The sequence below is a fragment of the Vidua macroura genome, chromosome 6 (assembly GCF_024509145.1).
Source record: "Vidua macroura isolate BioBank_ID:100142 chromosome 6, ASM2450914v1, whole genome shotgun sequence".
Taxonomy (NCBI): Eukaryota; Metazoa; Chordata; class Aves; order Passeriformes; family Viduidae; genus Vidua; species Vidua macroura.
The window spans coordinates 48391347-48409957 of record NC_071576.1 but is presented as its reverse complement, the minus strand read 5'-3'; the positions used below and the strand labels follow the sequence as shown (position 1 = coordinate 48409957).

The following is an 18611-nucleotide window of genomic DNA, read 5'->3' as shown; positions in this document are numbered from 1 at the left end:
TATTACAGTTTGTGAACAGAAGGACAAGTACAAGACTGCTGAACTGAAGACAACAGGGCCCAGATTCAATTTCATCTACTGTGTTCTCCAGTTTTCACGGCTACAGAGCAAGATAAATCAACCTTTTAGCAAGGGACAAATAGTTCCACTGGAAAGGACGCAAGTTTTTCTCCTTACAAGCATCAAACTTATGCAAACCAACTTGCTGCTTGCCTGTTTTTGGAATTTCTACTCGACTCCAATTCATGCGTCGAAATGAGCAGTTTTGTTTCCAAAGCTGCTTGTTCAGTGACAAAACAAAGTGACAAGAGGACAGCTGCCAACCTTAAAGCCAACACACAAAATGGTTTTGGTCAAGCTGATCTGAAAGTAATTCTGAACTGATAAAGAAAACTTTGAAACTGACTGGATTCCATCATTTATAAAGTACAAATAAAAGGGCAACTATAGTTACCAATTCCACTTATGATATTGTGGTTTTACCCCTTCATTTTCACACAACTGATCACTTTGCAAAAACTTCCCAGGACAAGTGCACCGAACATTGTCAAAAATGCAAAAGAGAAAGCAATAAGGGCAGTGACATACATGTGGGTTTTTTATTTCTGTACGCAATGTAATGTTTGGGCACCTTGTTTGGGACGCCTTCTAAAATAAATCATTGGGCATTGTTTAGAATATCCTTTTGGCTTTAAATACTGGTCAGGAAAACAAATTATGTAAAAAATGAATGAGTATGACTATTACAGAAACAAAAATGGTTTTGCATCTAAAAGTGCAGGAGTATTTTAACCCTTTCACCAGACAATGTGGCAATATACAGTATATTGCTTCTGTTTGAGAAGGCTGTTGGAATTTTACACTGACATAGAAAATTATAAATTACACAGAATTAGTTTCCATAATCATTATATATATATACACAAACCAGCTGTGAAAAAACTGGTTTAGAACATACAAATGAAAGCCTCACACAGATCAGTACAGTGAAAATTACCAATTAACATGCTCTGCTGCCAAATTTTGTATTAAAAACACTATTTACTTTTAAAATGCAGATACTGTAATTACATTAGCAGCATGAGCATTTATTTTACTTGACTTGTCTAAAAGGATTATAGCGTTTTAAATACGCAGATTGTTCTGAAATGTTTCATTGTATAATTCTTGGTATTAAACTAAATCTTGGTGAACTGTTTAAAGGCAGGTGAACCACTTAACAAGCCATGTGCACTCCAAATATTCTAGTGTTTCACCTGGAAGGTATTGTTTCAAGCAAACTAGACTTAACAGAACATATGGCTTTACAGTAACATCAATTTGTCAACTAAGCTGTTGCAATAAATACTTAAAATCTCTACCAATAGACTTACATTTTTAGATCTGTTTAGAACGATACAGAAAACAATTACCAATTAAAAAACCTGTTGTAAAATGCTGAACACCAAAAAATTCTTATTTAAATCACTTTTGTCAGCTAAACCAACTAAAATAACATTTACAGGGCATTTCATTTTCAGAAAAAACATGAATTTTCTTTTTCTTTTTTACAAGGTGAAAAATGTAAGAAAACTGCTAAATACTTTGGTCACACTAATCGTCAAATAGGTATGTCTCAAATACATTACATTTTTGTATTCACTTTTTTATAAAACTATTCTTACAGCCATTTTAACTATAGTAACACTACTGTCATCATTACACGGGTAGCAGGATCTTATTTCACAGGCCCCCCATTATTTAGAACAATACAATATAAACATACGCAAAAATTATTGGTATTTCGCAATGTGCAATATTTTTACACTTATGAATTTCTGTACAACGTCTTAAAATCTAGAATATAAATGTTGCTGGTCCCGATTCCTTGCGAAATTAGTGCAGCAGTGACTGGCTTCAACAGGATCTAGATGATATCCTCAAGAAACACTCAAACACCTGGACATCAGTTCTCTCTCTTCAGCCAAGGCAGTAAACATCATGTATCATACAGGGCCATTAACAGATGCCTCTCCTAAATGGGTGTGTTGATCAGTCCTAAGAGGCCAAAAAAAGAGATGTAAGTATACAAAAAAGACTCAAGGCAAATTCAAGTAGGTGCAATAAAAAGCAAATCAAAAACCAAGAACCCCAGATCCTATGTAGCATAACCTGTGAACTGAAGGAAGGAAATGTGCTAATAACATGCTCATCCCAATTATCTTCTGCAGTCCAGCATTTCTGGAGTCCTTATTTCCTAATTAGGCATAGCACTCAATTAACTCAGCACACCACTGAAGAACATGTGGTCTTCATTAACTGATATAATAAGTGATCTCTAGAGATGTGGTATCTCAGAGAATTACTAATAAATAGCACATTTCTTATACTTATCCAAATCTTATTCTGAGGCAAAATGTGATACCAGGAGAATTTAAGGTTGCACTGGAAAGCCAGCAGCTAAGACAACAGGAAAAAACAGCATCTTAAAAAAATTGCTTTAGTTATTAATCTAATCTACAAAAAGCCTTTCACAAGTACTTTGAATGTCAGTCCATTGGGATGAAACTTTCATGAAGTATGGAGGAAAATGGAGAGCAAACCTACAAGAGTGAAAACAGCAACAGTATATACATTTCTATATAAAAGTTTAGTATAAACCTGGGCTCAATTGCTCTGGACTGGCACAAAGAGATCAAACCAATGCATGAGGACATTAAAAATATGCAAGCAACAGAGGCAAAAAAAGTCTCAACTTCCATTCAGTGCAAATCTATGGAATACATTTGAAGATTCTCTAAAAGAATGCAAATACTGCTTGAAACTACAGATGAGGAAAGTTACCTGTTACTCCTGTTCTCTGATGGTGGACATCACAGAGAAGCCACTCTGGGGTCCGTGCTCTACATGCACATGACCAGCAGAAGCCCCCTAGCTAAGTCTTTGGCTGCTAAGCTCTAAAAACACTTTTTAAAAAACATATGTAAACATTAGAGAAAAGACAGACAGCACTAGACAAAAGCAAACACTTTTTAGAGAAATCTGGAAGGTAAGAAACAAATGTTGCATGGACAGGAAGTGTGACAGTCTGCACAACCATCACTCACTTATTAACTGGAAAAAAGTCCATGACAGAACAGGGCTCCTAGCAGAGATTACTCCTGCTAGCCACCAGCCAGAGACCTACCTAGGGGACTCCTTCCACTAGTCATACATACATAGAGCCCCAAAAGCACCATTAGGTTTATCTTGGTATTTATCCTGTGCTTATGAGGATCTACTGCAACAGCCACCTTTAGAGAAAGTTCTGAGCTTTGCTGAAGCCAGCAGGATTCAGTGAAAGGAGTTCCTTGAGATTTCCCACAACCTAAAGGCAATCTAGCAAACTGCTAGCTCTGAGAATCCTGTCGGTTCAGACAGGTATCTTTACCCAAAAGATAATTACCTAGTACCTACAATATAATGCTTATCAATGTTTAAAAAATATTGTCATCTTGATAAAGACAGCATCTCTAGGAGACACTGTGAAATCCACTGTGAAAGAGTTTTTGGGTCTCCCACTTTACATATACAGGGTAGTTTTTTCTGATTAGAATCCCCTTCTTGATCAAGTTTGAGATTTATGCAGAGCAGGAAGTTAGAAGAAAGGAGCTACTTAAATACTGGTTCATAAACAAGTCTTAAAAACCAGAATCTAAATTTGTCAAACACACATGTCTTTAATCTATCTAGAGTACAATCAGAACATGCAGTAGAGTTCTGTGCATCAATTCACTATTCTAACTTGGTAACATCGTCAGAAAACAGAATGGGGATATTTACAACTCCCTGCAAGAAAAATACACCTTTGATGACTCAGTCTTAGAAAGAACTGAAAATTCAACTTTTGAGAATTTAATAAAATAAAGGCAAACACATTTTTAGACTGAGCTAACTCAATCTCTTTAGATCAATCCTGTTAGAAAAGCACACAAACTGCTATTTAGAGAATTGAAGGCATCCTTGAATGCAGTTACCTCTGTTCTGGACTGCTATTAGTAGGCTGAAGACCTGAAGGGACCTCTTCTGCAACCTCTGTATTCTCTTCTACTACATATTTACAAGAAGGATCCTGCGTGGTAGTCAATTTTCCTTCCTCACTTAAAAAAACAAAACAAAAGCAAGTGATTATTTAATGTATTTAACTTTGAAGTTCACTTATAGGGAACTTCAGGCAACAGGAGAAAACTGAGACAGGTCCATTTTTCACATGCAAATGGATTTTAAGTTATGATTGCAATATGAAGATCAAGCACATGGCTTTAGACTTTACAAACACCTAATGATGCACTGGTGTTTACATCCATTAAAACTTGACCGGATAAAAGGGCAGGAAACACAGTGATTGCAAGTAGGATCAGAAAAGAAAAAAAGAATGTATGTGATGCCTGAAGTGATAACAATCATGATCCTTTACTATACATACCGATAGGATTTCAACACTCTGAAGCCAGAAGTATGCAAAAATGGAAGAAAGTATAAAAAATTCAAGATTCCCTCAGAAACCAGCATTAATAAAGTCTGTCCATGAAACATACCAACAAAATCATTAACTCATCACTATCTTACACAATAAACTCCTTAGTAACTCCTCAGTGAATACTATGTATGGTTTATGGGGTACAAAGACTGCAGCCCTATCTACTTCATAAACTTCCTCTTGTAGACAAGAACAAAGTTCAGTGAAAAAGCTGTACACTCACACTATGTAAGACAGTACCATGTAACCAGGCAGGCTCAGAAGTCATTACTGAACAAATCTGGTTTGCCTCGAAACCCAAACTTTTCTGCCTCTCTACTCCACCCTCTTCCATCTCATTCACACCATTATGAGTGAACTACAATACAAATTTGAGCATATATACCTGCAAGAGATAGTTATAAAGTAGCTCTGAAGTAGACAAACATCAATCTTCTACCTCTGTAGTAACAAATCTATTTATTCAAGAAGTGCCCATCTCCTCTGCTGGTTTTCTTCCTATTCTCACAGTTCTCCTTTCCATGGATCCTTTAAATTTCAATGAATCCTTCTCTTTTCTCCTTCTATCCTGCAGCGCCTGCAAAAATACTGTCTTTTGCATTGCAGTCTCTCATCACGTTTTCCCCATCTAAGCTCCCCATGTCATTTGCCTCGATACTCTGCATTCCTTCCAAATGAAATACTCATCACCATCACCATTGAAAGTGATGTTCTAGGTTTTTTTATTTTTTAAAGAGGCAGTCTCTGCTGGCATTCTTCGCACTTGTTCTCCACTCTGAAGTAAGTTCAGAAATCATATTTTTGTCCTTTGCAGCTTTCCACAAATTAACTACCGCGCTTATAAATCCCCTCAATATTGACTTCACACCATCAATTTTCTATTGACAGAAACCTAGATAAAGCTGAAGTCTGGAAGCAACCTTCCTTTCAAAAGGAAAGGCAAACAGGCCAGAGTAGGAACATCCCCTCACTACTCCAACTGTCCCTTAATTTAGACCTTTTCCCTGTAAGCTGGTTTAAAAAATGCCATTTGAGCACTGACTCACTATGAAGCTGCATATGTCTGTAAGAGTAGAACAGTCTCTACGTGTAAGACCTCATCTTTGAGCCCCCTTGTATGCTCCTTTGACATTTCCCTTCCAAATCAAGATCCGAGAAATTTTCAATATACAATAGGCCAGAATGCCTGGTAATCTCATCTGGGCTCCATTTCTCATAATAGATTAGACAGGATAAACTTTAAAGGTCCCTTCTGACTGGGGCAACTCTATGCACCTTTTTTGCATTTATGCTAAATTCTCTTTGCACCTCTATGTCCTTTTAACTACAGTTCCAGCAGGTAATTCCATGAAGGGAGGCAGGAACTGTCACCAGATACTGCCTCCTCATGCTAGTTTTTGCACCAGTATCACAAGTCACACAACTTGAAAGTGCATGTGAGCTAAACTAGTTTAAAGGAGAAGTTTAAAGACACCATGGATAACTAAACCAAATTTGTGAATATCTAAGAGTGAAGACCATGTAAAAGAATTGTGCAAAAGACAACAAACTGGAGAGCAGACACATCATTTACTAAATCAACAATGCACTATGGGGATAGCTTCATGTGATATCGATCTGCACAGAGTCCAAACACCTCTCTAAAGTACTGTGGTTCATTCCTATACCAATGCCATTTTATTTAAAAGCACTGTGCAGTCACAAGTTTTCCCTCTTCTGTGCTGAAAAACCATCACAAGTTCAGTCACTGAGATAACCAAAAGGATGGAATCAAGAGTGGCAGAAAATTGTTTGGTTTTCAAGATCTATTCATTTTGGATAGTTCAGGAATTATCTCCTACCACCTCTCCTAATGAAGTAAATTAATTTAAACAACAGGGAGTGTAAGGAGTAACACTGGAAAAGTTTCTTATACTGGAATCGACTCGGGTTTGATTTTTTAAAGCAATTTCCAAGACATACTGACAATTTTTTTTTAGTATTTAAAGCTAGAATAGGGACAGATACTAGGAAGTTATTCTCGAAGAATGAGAAGAAGGCTGCATGTCAAAATGCTCTAGCAGTGTGCTCTAATTTGTTAACATCAGGGTGGAGCCAGGACACATCAGCTTCAATAAAGGCAAAATTTTTGCATGTCATACTGTTTGTAGCCTCTGTTTCCCTACATAAATATTTGATACTAAACAAAAAGCACTTGATCATTAAATATGAAATCAGAATATCTTAGTAGATGGGATGGAGTAGACAACACTGAAATGTGATTTATTCTCATAAAAGGATTGCAGTGTTGATATACGTATAATATACAATTTGACCATGTTGTAAGACGCTTATTCCTAAATCTTTGTATCAGAAGACAGCAAAACTACGAAGTTGTTCTTCCAGTTATTCTAGAATTCCATATGCCACCTATATTCTAGAATAGATTTAACACCACTGTGCATACCACCAACAGTGATCAACCCAAGTGTCTGATGAGCAACACTTAAAAGCAGTGCCTGGCTGGCCTTCAATTTCTGCCTTCCATCCTCCTGGATAAGAAGTATGAAATTCCAATCCAAGCCTAAGAATTCTGTGCAAAATTTTAAAAGCTCAGTTTTGATGTGCAATGTTAAAAGAACTGTACATTGAAAATGCACAGTAATGTGCATCAGGGACAAAAGCTGAGTTAGTCCTCTGCTAATAACCTTGCACTGAAACTAAGGCTTGATAAGTAAAGTAGCATGTTAGAGTAACTAACTAGAAGTCAAATTTCAAAACAATTACTTTGAAAGGTTTCTAGTAAAGCCTCAGGAATTATCACTTCAACTGTCTTTGATGATACAGTGTTCTATTTACATGGTGGGAAGACAAACTGGCATTCTTACCTTTTGAAAACAGCAGTTTCGGTTTTAGCATCTACAGTTAGGCTCAGTGTCTCCTTCATGCTGCCATTCATGACTGTCTCCGTTACATTGTCTGCATTTTCCACATCATCCTCTCCATCTGAGCTGGCCTCCATAGCAACACTTCCTGGGGCTGCAAGCAGAAATAGAAGCAATTTAGCATATGGCTGGTTATGTTTCTATTCCATGTGCAAGCACATAAGCAAATATATCAAGAACAGTATTTTTGCAGTTTTGCACACTTCTTGAATTCTTCGTTACAGAGAATGTATATGGCACTTTCTCCAATTGCCACATAGAGAGAACATGTGGCTTAAGATGGCTTAAAAAAGAGCCACAGTCTGTAGCTTTTTTCATTTTGACTGACAATGGTTACTGCAACAGTTTTACCTAAACAAGGCCTTAGTAGGTGACAAATTGTTTTTCTGTACAGTCAAATTCATGACAGGTCTACAGAGTACAAATTTGACTTTAAGCTTCCTAGTACTGACAAATCTTTGGGATGTCCAGTGTGCCTGGACTTCTCACCTGCACTTCTTGCTCTCTCTGGTAGATACAGAAGATACAAATAGATACAAATAAATACAAATAGATACAAAAAAGCCTCATTAAAATATTTTTGTCTTTTTACCAGTTCATACACGTAAAACACAATTAGGGCATGCATACTGAAGGCAGCTTTAGAAAGGCATGAGCAGGAAGAGAAATTTGAACACATTGAGGCTACTGGCCTATTGCCACACAGGTCAACAATGGAGGCTACTATTCTTTTTGGGCATCAGCTGAACTAAAGGCTGACACAAGTAAGAAGATTCTCTAACAGAACAAACTTACAAACTTTGTTTCTTTATAATGCTTTTCTGTTCATAATGTGCAAACTTCTTAGAGGGATCAGTAACAATCAGTAACACCGGCTCTTGTTTTAAATTGGAAACTATTTTAAATAGTTCATAAATTCTTTGAAAAGTCACTTTCAATGCTTGTCAGAACAGCAGCAGAGCCAGAGAGGAGTCCAAACCTAAAATTTTGAAGTTCATGGGGATTTTTCTTATGTACAACTCCTATGATCAAGCCATTTGCATTTAGAAATGCAGTGCAGTTTACTTACTCTCTAGTTGTGTTGTAAGTGTAGTTGCATTTGCACTCAAGGGATCACCTGGATCTGTGTTTGTTTCCATTTCCACAGGAGAATTACTTCTTAAGGAGTCTTTTGAGCTTCAAGTAGAATTAAAAAAAACTTTAGAAACATTTCTGAATAGCAAAATGAAGTGTTCTTAAAACAGTATTAGTTCTCTATGAGAGCTGTAAGGCCTAGAACTACACTGAAACTGAATTAAGCAAGTTTGTTCTAAGAGTGCCGGAAAGATGTACTAAATAGAAGTCTAGTAATGCAAAATGCACCAGAACTGAGCTGAGGGGATTTGATGAGAATCTTATTTTCACTTGATTTTGTTACATTACAAGTACTAGTGGACATGTCCCTGGTAACTAAGGCATATAGGTATCACCAGCTCCTTGCAGATTTTCGAAATATTTTTAACTGTTTTGCTAAATGCATTTTTCCAATTTGATAGCTCTCTATTGAAACTTTTATACTTTTTCATACTTTTATATCTGTGTTGTTTTAATGCCCAGACAGAAAGTCAAAAGCCAAATGCATAAAAGCAAAGTCTTCCAATATGAGAAGGATTTAGTTCTTGACTGCCAATATTTGCCAACTCAAAATTTACATCTATTTAATAAGGTACATACACAAGAATTCAGCAGAGTGTAGTGTCAATCCAAAAAAAGAACAGCATTATCTTGTGTGTTCTCAACATCATGCAAAACTACTTAACCTAGTTATCACAGCTGCATAACAATATGAAATCTAAAAAAACCCAGAACACTAGTGCCCACTCATCCTGGAAAGGGAGATCATACATGCTGTTGGGACACACAGCGCTATTCAGACACTTTACATACACCAGCAACACAGGCTTGTGTAGAGATGGACACTCCAAGAAAACCAAGCTCACCCTGAATAACTGACATTCTTACCTCAAAGAGGATGTGAAGTCAGAAAAGGAAGCCCAGCCAGTTTCTTTAGCTGGCACAGGTGCTTCAGTACTCCACACAGCAGAACCAACAGAATCCAGACTGGCACCATGTGCAGTCTCCATGGGTACATCGAAGTTCGCTGACCAGTTAGGTGCTGAAAAACCATCACCAGGCTCATTAGGAACAAATTTCTATAAGGAACACAAGTACACATATGCCTAATACTGATTTCCTCTATGTACATTTCATAAAGAGAAGCAAGATTCATAACTAGATTTGAAAGCACATGCAGAGAAATCCTGTACATCCTGTTAAAAAAATTAATGTATTCCCTAAAAGAAAAATTCTGCTAGTAAGGCAGAATTTTAAGATGAGTAATTCAGAATACTCCGCTAAAAAAAAAGTTTATTTGAAGAACAAAACTAATAAAACATTAAATCACAAGTACAATCCTGCTTTATCCTTGAAATTAACCTCAATATTTGTTACCATTTTTCAAACTAATTTCTATAATAATGAAGATCACAGAAGTTTTTATCCCTTTTTCAATTTCTTCAAATACTTTCTCATGCACTAACACCACGGCTAAATTTCAGAAAAGTTTAAGGCTTTTTACAACTTTAAATATTTATTGATATTTTAAATTTGGGAGCAACTGTGAATAGCATCTAATTTAGGATAGGTCAATTCAAAAAACTTCACCTACCCAAGGGAAACATGTTTTTCATTAACACTTACATACAAAAAAACAGGCTGAAAAGGAAGCTCTGACTAGCAATTAGAAATTCCAGCCCAGGCAGATATGGGAGGAGACCCACATGGATCAAAACTTGTTTGACACACAGATGCCAACGACACCAATCTGACAAAAGAAAAGAAAACCCTTAACTTTTCCTTCTAATTTAATTCCTTACAGTCTAGATAAACACAGGGCTTTTACCTACAGACATTGACAGTTTAACAAAAGCCAGTTTAGTCTGACTTGATTGTGAAAACTTTTCAACCTATTACATCAGTTAAGATTCCACAGAAGAGTCTCCTGATGTGTATGTTTCACTCACATTTGAAACCAGAACAATGCAAGTTCACTGAGCTTCTGTAGGAAGTCTTCTAAAAGAGTACTGTTAGACAAAAAGCTGGTCTGAAAGGCTTCCAGTAAAAATACCATCTTTTGGGTTTGGATAGTAACACATCAGGTTTTTGTAGGCACTCAATATTTGTAAACCAGCATTTAATCCTCCCCTTTCTGACTACTCCTCCTTTTTTAACTCTTGAAGAGTAGAAACATGAATTTTAGAGAGAGTAAGTAATTTAAGACAGGTAAGGAATTCAAACTTCCCAATATGTGCATGCTCTGTGGCAAGCGAGAAAGACTAAGACAGTTGGAATAAAAGCAGTCAACAAGGAAACTCCTACAAAATCAGGCTGCTAGATCTAACAATTTCCTATAACCCAAAGCACCAGGGGAAAAAAGCTACATACGTTCACTTAAGTCTACTTCCATTTTGTCCTCTGTATTGGTGTGGGATTCGAACAAGTCTTGTTTAATTCCATCCTCTTCTTCAGAATCTGTACTTTCTTCACTGTCTGTACTGCCCGAACTTCAAATACAAAGAGAGAGTTTACATTCTGGTTTTAGTATAACACCCTGGGCACAATGAAATACTGCAGAGTTTCAGGCTAGAGAGAATTACAATTATTTCTGACAGAACACTTGAGGTGTAATTTTTAGCTCTTAGTATTCCCCTCATTTCTCTCTCAAAGAAACAAGGTTTAAGATTTTTCACTTGATCACATGAAGAGGCTTTCAGCAGCTACTGAGGGAGGGTGCACAGCCCTGAGTTGTGGGGACTAGATGCTCCTTCCACTTAATGCATTTTCCTTTGTTCACAGCCATACTGGTACTGTGAGGACAGCAAGGTTTAATAGAGGTGTGGAGCTGGGCTGCCTTGTCCAAAGCAAGGCTAGTCAGGCCAGTTTGAAAGCCGAAGGAAAGAATACACACCAGGGAAAAAAACCAAAATCAACAAGCTACAAAACCCAAAGTGCATCTTCTGCAAATTATGGCTGGAAAACAAAGCACTAGAGCCACATCTCCACTCATTTCTCCACAGAATGGAAATACCTAGTTAAGCTAGACAGTCTGTACTAAGAGACAGGCTGAACCAGAGGACAGGTGTATTACTGCAGGCTCGCTACACTGCTATTTGGATGAGAAACACCCTTCTCACCTGGAACGCCTCTGGGATTCTGGTGCAAATGCAATATGCTTTTCTTCCCAAATGTCTTCTTCATCAGAGCCACCATCATCAAACTGCTGTATCCGCTCCTTACAGCATGCCTCAAACAAGGCTATATTACCCTAAATACAGCAGAAGTATAAAATCTATATTACATTAGTAAACATCTTGATAATACATGACTAATCTGAAAAGAATCTTAAGCCTTTCTCTAAAAGCAGCAGAAATCCAGAATGTCTTAATTTAAAGCTTGTCAAGAAAATAAGAGTGCTGCTTGTTTTACTTGACTACTATAACAAGCTGAGTGGACCAAAGAACACTTAGGAGCTTCCATCATGTTGAAAAATGGGATGTGGGAGTGACCCCTAAGAGCTTTCCAGAAAACCAGGACACAAAGTACTCCAGCTTTATTTTCTGTACTGGGGAGTCATTTTAGCTCAACCAACAAATAATATTGAGGTTCAGAGAATCTGTCCTGACTTTCCTATCACTACAATCTCACTGAGGATTTAAATAGCTTCTAATCATAAAACACAAGTGTGCAACATGCACAAATCAGATCTAGGCCCAATCTTAAACCCAGTTATACAAATTAGAAGCAATTCTAATACTGATCAGAAAGAACAATAGTGTCTTCCAATTAGCAAATCTCATGATATGGGAATAAGGCAGGGAATTATTTTCCAGTGATTTCCACTTAAAAGGAATAAATGTAACCACTACCAAAGCTCTGAGGTCATGCCAAAGCTTAAAAGACAGTCATTTTTCTGATAGTACTGGAACACATACTTACACTTTCATTTGTATTGAGGGTAAAGTTGATGTCTGAAACCCGATCAAAAGAAACACTACAAAAAAAAATGTACTCAATGAAACAGGACTTTCTATTGTGACATGAAGACATTTAATTTCTGTTTGGTTTCTTATATTCCAATAATCTAAAAACAGAAGAAAAAAGACAGTCTCCAACAGAAAACGTTCAAAATTACACACCAAGGAGACCTGGCATTCCTGTGATTTTTTTTTTTTCTTAACCGTTAAATATTTTTAACAAAAACACAGAACATTGCCATCTACAGTTAGGTGTATGCAACAAGTCTAAACAAGCATAACTGAAATTATATACCCAAATCTCAAAAACTGTATTGCTATGCACTGGAGAAAACCTAGGCCTAACGAATGCCTAACCTGACTACACTCTACCATGATATACCTTAAAATCCTGCAAATATCTGAATCTGCAGTTCTTACATATTTTAACTGATTTCACTCTTCTATCAAAGGACCTTTTCAACAGGAAGGAACAAAATGAAAAATAGTATCAAGTTCTGTTTCTTAACAAAAGAACCCCAAAATATTTTTTAACCAATCACTGAAATATTTTCCCAAACATAACACTATATATTAGACTTGACACATCTTTACGTATCAGAGGAGTTCATATATTCTTTGTGTAGCTATGAGTGCATTCAGCAGAGCACACATTACTCCTCCTCTAATATTCATTGCATTATGAAGCAGGGGAAAAGTAAGTGGTCTAAAGGAACCTAAGTTGCTAGTGTGACTGTATTACTGCACAATGCTATGCAGGTAACTTAGAGTGTAATTGATTCTTGCACAGAAGGCATAACTTCAAAATAACTTCACCTACATCTTAATTCAACTCATGAGTACATCATCAGTGTACCTGTCGTAAGTCTTGAGACCTCTTTAGATAAGCAGTCATCTTCTTTCTACCAAGAGAAGAGACTTCCAAAGGCATGAAATTAAAGGAATTTTAATTCCTATCCTTCCCAAAATCCATTTGCTTCTAACAAAGTTAAGGAGTATTCTGGGTTACTTCCTCTACCATCATATCTTAATCTCTAATCTCAGCAGGTTCTGTGGTATAAAAAAAGCAGCAATGCTTCTTGGATGGAAGACAAAAGCTTCAGTCAGACATCACTTACTAAACATGTCTTATAGAAGAGCACTGAGATTATTATAAAAACACCCTTCTAAAAGCTATCTTGAAGTAATGCTTTTTATTCCTAACTGCATGTTATGGCATCCCAAGCCATGAAATCTTATAAAAACAATTATGAACTTCATCATCTGCAAGAACCCCCATTCTCCCCTTTTCCCTTTACTGCATCCATCTACTTACAAAGAAAGATACCAGCTTTTCTGAGGGGTGTTTTTTATTGTGTGCTGGTTTTTGTCTAGTTTGGAGTTTTTTAATCTGACCAAGACTGTTCTCATTTCCTCATCTTTCACCTAAGACTATTTGTAGAAATCAGTCTTAACTGCCTCAACCTCATAAACAAAGGTAGATTTACAATGCCCTTCCTTACTCTCCCCTACAGAAAAATACACCCAGCTACATGTTGTTCCTGTCATCCTTTCCAGGAAAACTCAGAAGTAGAGCTATTCATCTGGTCATCAGCAGGGGAAAAAACCCACTTTGAGACAAAGTGAAAGTGACCCAAATAATATCAGATCAACAGAGCGCCATAGCTGTCTGGTAAAAAGCAGGAGTTATAATTCATTTTTTTGTTCATAACACAGTGTTCTCAACATTGGCACAACCAGAAGATTAGAAAAAGAAGAGAAGCTGCTGCTTCCCTCTGTTCAGGGAGGCTTCTATCAATGCACACAAATGGCACAAAAAGACAGGACTGATTGGCAACTGCTTCACATCAGTAAATGCTTGTACTTATCACCAGCAAAATCACAGCCAAAAAGACAGTCAGAAAGAAAATTCACAAGACTATAGCCAAATTCAGTGTAATATTATACTCACTTGCCAATGTCATCTTGATCAGCAAACTTCTCATCGTTGAAGCCAAACTGGTCAATAAAATTGGACGTCATTTGTTGCATCTGATAATCAGAAAAGGCCTGGCAACCCCAGGACCAACGACAGTGATATAATGATTCTACTAATACTCTAAAATCTATTGTCCATTTTGCTTCAAAGAAATAAAAGTCTATCTAAACTAAACATAAAAGGGTAAGTCTTAACCTCTGAATTTTGAAAGGTAGTATCAGCTACAATCCTACGTATATTTACTGACTTGACAGCCAATCTAAGAGCTTTCAATAAAGAAGCTGAATCTGTTAACATTCACCAGCACCTTTCCAAATGCACCCCAAAGAAGTAGAGAAACAACACTATATAAAAGAAAAAGCTGTCTTTGCTCAAAATAACATGAAATTGTAAGTAGTAAGAACCAGAAAAGAAAACTATATATAGATACTAAAGCACAGTTGCACATTTATTATGCAGATATCACTAGCAAAATCAGTCTCAGGTACACACACCAGCAGCATCTATTAAATATTAGAAGAATGAAACCATTGAACATTTTACATCTCAGTGCAGTGTCACTGACACAACTGTGCTGGTTTTTTAAATAAAGATGAGTGTCAACTGCTAGCAGATCGGTATATACACTAAGGTACATGTGGGCATCACCTATCCCTAACAATAGCCTTTGTCTCTTATTTCTCAGGACTACCATTAAATTATAAATTACTATACATCCCCTAGGGACTTTTAGTAACATTATTTCCATGTGTAAAGTCAGACAACACTAAGATATTCTAGGAAGTAAAGCTGTCATGTCAACTCTTTGTTTCTTGCCCAGGTAGCTGAGGGGACACAGTATGGTGGTAAAGTTGAACAAAGTGAATATGGAAAGAAAACAAAAGAACGATCAAAAAACCCCAAGTTTAGATCAAGGCATTATGAAAATTGAAGGAAAAAGAAAAAAATATGTAAAAGGAGGAGGTATACAGCAAGACAAACTTGAAAGAAGCAGCACTGGACCATCTGCATTTCTCCAGATTAACTACCTGGAACTGCTGGGATTGCCTAGGCACAGCAGGTCACTAAGGGGATGCATGAAAAGCACAGAGATATTAGAAGATCTTACTTTCTCACTAAAGCTGCTAAAGATAGCACCCAACTTATCAAGTTTTTGTACAGGTGCACCTTATAGGTACAAAAGCACTTAATCAGATAAAAATGCATCAGATTCTTTAAGATTGAGCCACCACCCACAATTCAAACTTAGACAAGCAATTACTTATTATAAAAACTATAGAAAATGCATAAAATACCAAAGCCAGTATTAGATTAGGTAGTTACTACACACTTGTTAGTGTGATCTGAAAGATTCTGGTTAGTAACCCCGGCAAATAATGCATCTAAAGCATCTGATTCCATCTAAGTGATCTAGTGGCAATCTTGTGCCACACAGCTCCCACTCCTTCACTACCAGCAGAAGAATTCAAAGAGATGCTTATGAGTCTGGTAAGACACAGTTGTGTGCATGCACACATGCCTAGGTTTTAATTTAAACTTTCTAGATTTATATTTGCTTGTGAGAGAAAATAAAAGTTCCACGGCTTCTTAAAAAATTACTTAATTTACTTTTACAGAAAGAGCAACTTAAGCTGTTAAGAGAATTCAACTCACCTGCTGCAAAGAAGAATCCTGTGAGAAGCCAGTTTCTTTAAAGTCTACTTCATCATCACTGGAAGAATGAATGTGGCAGGTAGTAACCTAGACAAATAAATGGCATCATTGGCATAGTATATAATGTATTTGTTTGTTTCAGATAAAATAAATTGTTTTAATGCTTTGTCTTTTTATCCTACTCAAAACTGCGGAATTTGGAGATAAGTTTTCAATTAAGTTTTACTGTTACTACAAGTACCTCCAAGCACATGATTATGTATCTAAAGAGCCAATTAGTGCCATATTTTATAAGCTTAAAATTCTTCCTCTTTACATGATCCTTCTTTTGGTCTTGACCAAGACATAGTTTCTACCAAGAGGAAAAATAACATTCATCTGCAACTACACAATTCTTTGCATTCACAGGCTCAAGAAAAACTGCCTTATGTAGATCTTTTGGACCTGTTCACAACTTGCACCATTTCAGATGAATTTCTTATTGCTTCTATTGACACCTGTTAACATCACACTCCAGTTATTTATGTTGAAATAGCAAATTCAACAATTAATTATAGTCCAAATAACAGAAGACTAGCAAAAGTTAATGAAGCCACATGCAAAGTACACATTCCTAGAGAAGTCAGGTAAAATAAAATTCACAGATTGGACATCAGAAACCGCCTCTGCTTATTAAAGTCTCCAAGTGATTACTCTTAGACTGTATTTTTAACATGATTACACAAACCTCTTCTACTTAAGTGTTTTTCCAAAAGTGTAACCGCTACAACTGCATGCAGAAGAAATGTGGCAGGTGCACAACAATAAGCAAAGTTAATTAAGCAAGGTCAGAAACACAGGCAGTGGAATACAGGTAGCAGTCTTCTGTTAAGCTTGTACTGGGTCATTTACAACCTGTAGAGAAAGCAATCAACACCAGCACCTGCACTTTTAGTTTGTACTCTCAAGCACACTGGAGTTTTCAAGGACACAACCTCGAAGAGGTAAAGAAATCCTCCTCCTTACAGATTGCCTGGGATTAGCTACACTAGGTAATGAGCCAGTTAGCTATTACGTTGATCATCTGCATTATGCCTGCACAAATATTAACAATATGGCTTTCGTTGAAAAGTAAACTAAAGAATTATCAGTTCTGTAACTCAGCAACTAGAGGACTCCTTAAAAGTACACTGGGTTTTGGAAGACTGACAGTGCTGCTGACAGAAATAAACTGTCCAAGTAAAGCAGCAGTAATTTTCATACCTTACCCATCACTACTTACCAGATCCACTGTATTCCTCTTGTTGGTTTCTCCTAAAGAGCTTGTGCAGAATGTTTCCCATCGCTCTCTCACCTCCTCTGGAAGCTCTACAACAGGAAACAAAACACCAAACCAATTAGAAACTATCAACAATGAAACATCACTTAATTTTCAAATATTTTTTTCTGCTCTACCAAAAATACTGGTAAGAAAATATACATCCTCCTAAATCCATAAATGTAACTTCATCCAGCATACAAGTCCAAATTAAGCAGGTCAGCATCTCTTTGCATCTATTTCAGGGAGCTTTAACACTGTTTGAAATGAAAATACTTAAGCATTTATTTAAGGATGACTGCTTTAAATTGGATATTTCAGAAGTAATCCAGTTATTTTCTTCTTTAATCCAACAGCTGCCTTCTAATTTAAGTTTGCTTAATATCCTCAGCATTTGATAATGAAAGCCCTGAAGATAAAGTTAGGACCATGAATTAATACCTTTGATGAGCTGCTGGACTAGTGCACTGTTTGGCCCCTTATCTGTACTGTGCACAATGCAGTTTGCTATCCTTGTCAGGTGACCCATGTACCCATGCCTTCTTCCTCCTTCAGCCCTGCAAGAGACCAAGAGTTCATGTGCTGCACTCAGAGCAACTCTGATACCATATGTTGTTGTAGAACACTGCCAAAGTCAAGATGGTACACAAGACAATGAACTGGGGTTCTTAAGTTGGAGTTGCATCCTAAAACCACAGGTTCACAAAAATATGTAAAAATGTAAGGTATCAACTGTTTTGACTTCACTGAGCCAGTTTAAGTGATTTAACAAGCACATAAAGTACCAAGAAGGATGTACAAGTGTTTGTACTGCTTTTGTGTGTTTGCAGAAAGCAAAATGCACAGCATTAGCAAAATAATGACAGAATTAGCAAGACCCCCTCACCCAGCTAGACAAACCTCCCATGACTGAAATTGTTGTAAAGTGGCAGCAGCTCATGAAGTACCTTATGTTATGCAAATACAGATCACATTATTTTATTTTCCACCATTATTGTCTAACATATGAGGTAACTGAAATTATGATATGTCTATTCAAGATATCATGAATAAACTATCGCAGTGTTTACAGCTTGCTTAAGTAACAAGCACATTCAAAATAAGCAGCACATAACAGCAAAGGTTATAGTTTCTAATACAGGATATGACACAGAGTGCTTCTATTTAACAAACTAGACTTACTTGACAT

At 36.8% G+C, this 18611-nt stretch overlaps 1 protein-coding gene across 6 annotated transcripts in view; it reads right to left on the bottom strand.

The window, feature by feature from the left end:
• Nucleotides 1-575: 575 nt before the first annotated feature.
• The window catches only part of PPP6R3 (protein phosphatase 6 regulatory subunit 3), a 58137-nt gene continuing 40101 nt past the window's right edge, over nt 576-18611 (bottom strand). For 2 of the 6 annotated variants that reach the window (XM_053980216.1, XM_053980220.1), the window contains 12 exons: nt 17864-17979; nt 17387-17472; nt 16126-16212; nt 14446-14543; nt 12457-12511; nt 11655-11785; nt 10906-11024; nt 9424-9577; nt 8492-8598; nt 7366-7516; nt 3996-4118; nt 576-2037 (listed from right to left, as the gene is read on the bottom strand). In XM_053980216.1, coding sequence (XP_053836191.1) covers nt 1986-2037; nt 3996-4118; nt 7366-7516; nt 8492-8598; nt 9424-9577; nt 10906-11024; nt 11655-11785; nt 12457-12511; nt 14446-14543; nt 16126-16212; nt 17387-17472; nt 17864-17979 — 1279 coding nt within the window. In that variant the 3' untranslated portion in view covers nt 576-1985. Of the gene's footprint in view, nt 2038-3995; nt 4119-4444; nt 4463-4883; nt 5076-7365; nt 7517-8491; nt 8599-9423; nt 9578-10905; nt 11025-11654; nt 11786-12456; nt 12512-14445; nt 14544-16125; nt 16213-17386; nt 17473-17863; nt 17980-18611 lie in introns of those variants that run through there. The other 4 variants (XM_053980218.1, XM_053980219.1, XM_053980217.1 and 1 more) reach the window with 3 other exon arrangements.